Consider the following 5,020-nt stretch of genomic DNA (forward strand, 5'->3'; position numbering starts at 1 on the left):
TATACAAACTCAAACACGGTCCAAGGTTTATTTATCTGATATATCGGTGCATTTTGCTGGTACAAATGCACCTCCAACATGTCAAAAGTGCATCTGAAACAACCATACTTGGGCACACACTAGATACTTAGTACAATAAATGTTAATCTTCAGTCCTTGTTCTTAATAACAAAGGGCACAGCCCCAAAGTATAAGAGTTTCTTCACCCCAGTTAGGTATTCTATGACCAGTGCCTTATAGAGACCTAACTTGCCCTTGCTATCCTTAGCTGCAATAAGGAGCCAGTACAGAGTGGCAAATCCAAGTGGTTTCTGCAAGCCAGCAACCACAGCCACAAACACCAGTTTGTTCTTTGTCGTCTTGTTGTGCTCATCCACTGCAAATCTTCCGAGCTCTTGAATGTGAGGGTCTAGAGGGTTCACTGGAGTCCAACCACCAGGCACAATTAATTTGGTCTGCAAAGGTGTAAACCATAAAACTTTTGAATAATTTTAGATCCCGAAAGTTCGAACAAATGGCAGAAACTCAATCAAACATAATTAAGAGCTGAGAAAATCTTTTAGTCTAGCAGTTAAGATTGTGGCCCCCCTTGGAAATCTTGAAAATCATGGGTCAAGACATAGAAATCTTGGATTTTTATCCCCCTTTCCTTTCTTTACTTCTTAAATCCTATCCCTCCCTTACTAGAGAAAAATCAAGCAAAATTAAGATCCAAATCTTGCCCTCCCATACAAATGTAAATGACCGGCAGGTGGAGATTGAAAGGTTAGGAGTTACATTTATAGAAAAATCTAGTCAAAACCATAGACAAAACAGTCAAGGTAAATTAGATCTAGGATTATTATATTAATTCACCTCTCCAGCTTGCTTAAGTATAGCATCGACTTCGGTAGACTGGAATTCCTTCACTGATAGAAACGAACATCTCAGTAAGAAGAAAATATAAGTGCTGAATATTCATTTTATAGGAAAATAGATATAAATGCATGCATGCAGAACGCGGAGACTGAAACTTACTGTAGTTGTTTGCCACTTCAGTTATTTGGTGGTTGGCTGTAATATCAGCCATTTGGAAGTTGGTTGCGACTTCAGTCATACTTAGGCAAAGAGTTATGAGAAGAGATTATTGTAATTGGTTGCGATAGGCGAAGCTCGTTTGCTGAGTATGAATGTAAGAAAGAATGGAACAAACTCCCAGAATTTATAGGCGATGTTGTGGACCAAACTGTCCTCTATGTTCTTTGTGAGAAATTTGAAATTAGAGAGGTAAATAAATCTAATTAAATCAAACACTTTAGTGTTCAAATTTATTTAATTATTTTAACAAATTAAAAAAAAAATTTACATTTGTCTTATTTACTTGTCGAACCGAATTTGAATGAACTTTTATCAAATTGAACTCAAGTGAAACTCGAATAGCTTGAAATTTTTACATATAAATTCTAATTTTATACTAATCAAACCAAGTTCAAACCCAACTTGAAAGTTTATTGAGCATGAAATGTTGTTTAAGTTTGATTTGACAAGTTAATAAACCAAACTGAAATGAACTTTTATCAAATCGATCTCGATTCTAGTATCAGTAATTTGATTTATCTTTTAACCATAGAATTAATACTTTCAGAATCATTCATTATTTCTACTTTTAACTTTAGGGAAATTTATAACTTTGATTGAGTTTAAGTTTAACAAGCCAAAAAACAAATTACATCATCATTTGTCGTGCACAACAATATTTAGATGCATTAGATGTATAATTGTGTCACTTCCTCTATGTTCATTCAAGTGATTAATATATATGTATTTGATGATATTATTGTCATTATTCACTAAGACAATGATAAGAGGTCTTTTTTTTTTTTTAACCGTGCTATATATGTTACTATATTAGGGAGCGGCGGAAAAGGATATTGTTGCAATGGTAGATATGGTTTTTCTGGCGACTTGCATGTTCTAAAACATGTTACGTGTATATGTAAAATGCAGTGTTAGCTGCCTGTGTGTCTGTGTATGAGTTTTTGCAAGTCTATATAAACATGTAGTTATATGGTAGTGAAATAATTAATCATTGGCCAACCCACAAAACTAGGGCTTATGAATTGAAGTTTGAGTCACAAATTTTGGTCTACTGATCCTGTGCATATCAGCATCACTGGTGTCATTCTTTTGCCAAAAATGACTTGGATAAAGCAATGAACAGAGTATGCACATTTTTAATCGACCACGTCTTGAGGTTCCCCGGTAGCTTAGATAGAAAGCATGAAGCCCTTTTTTGAAATAGGCATTCACTTGGGAATCACATCCCTCTTGTGAAATGGACATTCACTTAGTAATCATATCACAATTTTAGCAAAAACCGGGGAATTTCCAGTTCTGTGGGATGAGAGATATATGCCAAAGCAAGAAACTTTATCCTGTTCCCAGTCTGAGTTTGCCCTGTTTGTCGCTTGTCCTAAGATGCCCTATCCATTGACTTAAAAGAGGAAATGGTTCATTTCCTTGCGAAAGGAACTTGGAAGTACTGTTTACAGAACAAAATGCCAGCCTGGTTTACTTGGATGAAGTACTGTATCGATACCGTCCACGTTTTCAGGTTCTCGCTAGCTTAATTTGAAAGCGTGGAGCGCTTTTGTGAAATAGACATCCATTTAGAAACAAATGCTGGGGAGATAAAGAGGTATATGCCAAAGTGCAGGATTGCTGTCTTCTGCCAATTCTAAATAGTTTCTTCTGTTTACGGCTTCTCTTGAATCTCATTGGCAATTTTTATAAAACCAAGTGTTCTTGATACTTGATAGCTTCCCTGTCATTAATTAGAAACATGAAATGGATCATTTTTAACTGCCTTTATCATCAATTGATGCCTTCCTGCAGTACTAAGCTATGTTTTCATCGAACCAGGAATCGACTCAACCGAGATTAAAGGTCAAAGGTCAACCAGTTCAATCGGGGTGGTCGAACCAGATGACGTCATAAATATGTCATATATATATATATATTCCTTACAAATCAAATTTACAAAATATAACCAAAGAACCCAGTCATCCAAATTTATATCCAATTCACCAAATTCATCCAACCTCACAAAATTTACAAAATAGAAATCCCAAACATATTCAATCCTTGATGAATAGCAATCCGAGTAAAGCAACAAGTTCATATTCAATTCTTGATAAATATCAATTCAAATAAAGCAGCATGTTCAATTTCTATACCAAAGAACTATCTAAGCCATGCTTCATCTTCATCTTCAGCATTATTGTAGACACCAAAATTTTATCATTCTATTCCTATTTTTGTTTATTTTAGTTAAATTTTAGTTATTTTAATTTATTTTGTTTCATTTCTATTTCTTGAGGAAAATCATTTTAGAAAAATCAGAAAAAGAAAAGAAACCAAAAATCAAATGCAACTTTGCAAAAAAAAGGGAAAAATTATTAGCCACGCGCGCGTGCATGGCACGCACTGGTTTCTTCTCCAGCAGTATATGGCCATGGTTGAGGCCATAGGACAGAAATTGCAGCTTCATTTTTCATCCACTGAATTTTTTTTTTTTTTTTGCAATTTTTCTTTCCCTTCAAGCCCCTCAGTACAATGCCAACTCATCTTAGCTAGAAACATCAAGAATCTTCTGGAATCAAGCCATCCAATGGGTCAAAATTTTGGAAGAAACCCAGCTTTCATTCTCACCTTTGAGGTGAGGGTTTTGGGGTTTTTTGGTTCCTATAAAAAGGCTCCAAAAACGCAGCCTTAGGGTAAGAAAGAACAAAGGGAGAGGTGGCAGAACAAGAGAAAAAAAAAAGAGGAAAAAAAAGAAGAAACAGAGAAAAGAAATTTTGGGAAAAAATCCTGATGAACAGGTTGAGCAACCAGCCCATTTCCTCAACAAATTTCGATCGAACCTCGAGTGTTTAGGACTATTTCTTGTTTTCTACACTTTCTTGGGGTGAAATATAGCAACTTTTGTTAGAAATAATTTAGAAAAAACAGCTCCAAGTTTGCCAAATTTGAGCCCGAATTCGCGAGATCATCAGCCCGTGAAGGAATTTTGCAGCAAAGAATTGAACTTTACCCGCAATTGTTCACGCAAGGATCTATTTCTTCGACCATCTCATGCTGTGTTTTGCCTTTTAAAAGGCCAAAGGTAGTCTTTCTTCATTTTTTTCCGGTCATATGTCATTGGTTGTTGCATCAAAATTGTTGAAAATTTGTTGTTGAATTCATTGTTCGTTTTTTTCCTTTTTGCTCTCGCCTATTCGTGAATCTTTGGGGGGGGGGGGTGTGTGTGGATTGGTGCCATGGTTTTTGCGTTGTGGCTGTGTTGTTACCTTTGTCATAAAGAGGAGGATAAAACCTGAGAATATCTTGACTAGAGTCGTTCTTCTATCGGCAATGCAAGATTTTGCTCTTCTCCCACTACAAGAATTTTGGTCATCAGTGATAACTACTTTTTGTCACAAATAATCAAAAAGTCGTCACTGATGACCATTATTGACAACATTTCAGTTGTCGCAAGGTCGTCACTGAATCTCCGTCGGTGAAAGTATACAGTGACGACTTTAAAGTCGTCAGTAAATAGAACATTTTTTATGACAATCTATGTCGTCAGTAAAAGATGAAATTATACAGTGACGACTTAGGGTCGTCACTGAATGAAACTTTTTATGACAACATATGTCATCAGTAAAAGCTATAAATCTAGTGACAACACCTTCTCTTGTCAGTGATGCAAGTGATGCATGAAGGGACGATGGTGAGGGCATAGGGGAATTAGTGACGACTTTGTTGTCAATAAACCCCTGATCAACTGTGACAACATTCCCTTATCAATAGACAGTTTTGATTGAGTGACAATAACAATTGTCAATAAAGACATCCTGCCTAGAAAAATACTACTCATTTACAACACCTTACACATGACTTTCCTACTACAATAATATCTAAAAAATGAAAATATCAGCAATGTTTAATAAATAACAAATGTAGGCACCGTTACAATAGAATATGCCAAAATAATATA

At 35.6% G+C, this 5,020-nt stretch overlaps 1 protein-coding gene across 1 annotated transcript; it reads right to left on the bottom strand.

Annotated features, from left to right (window-relative positions):
• Positions 1-1,165, bottom strand: LOC113768216 (putative cysteine proteinase inhibitor 7). The gene is made up of 3 exons (XM_027312483.1): positions 1,018-1,165; positions 856-908; positions 1-455 (listed from the first exon to the last, which is right to left on the bottom strand). Exons 1-3 carry the CDS (start codon positions 1,094-1,096, stop codon positions 150-152), a joined length of 438 nt encoding a protein of 145 aa, XP_027168284.1. The 5' UTR covers positions 1,097-1,165; the 3' UTR covers positions 1-149.
• Between the last annotated feature and the right edge of the window lie 3,855 nt (positions 1,166-5,020).

Source organism: Coffea eugenioides, chromosome 4 (assembly GCF_003713205.1).
Source record: "Coffea eugenioides isolate CCC68of chromosome 4, Ceug_1.0, whole genome shotgun sequence".
Taxonomy (NCBI): Eukaryota; Viridiplantae; Streptophyta; class Magnoliopsida; order Gentianales; family Rubiaceae; genus Coffea; species Coffea eugenioides.

What these genes read in the sequence shown, in the direction of transcription:
- LOC113768216 (XM_027312483.1), bottom strand. Translation starts at nt 1,096, where the DNA reads ATGACTGAAGTCGCAACCAACTTCCAAATGGCTGATATTACAGCCAAC. An exon ending in TGAAGTGGCAAACAACTACA is followed by an intron (nt 909 to 1,017) that starts GTAAGTTTCAGT and finishes CGTTTCTATCAG; the next exon opens with TGAAGGAATTCCAGTCTACC. An exon ending in TACTTAAGCAAGCTGGAGAG is followed by an intron (nt 456 to 855) that starts GTGAATTAATAT and finishes ACACCTTTGCAG; the next exon opens with ACCAAATTAATTGTGCCTGG.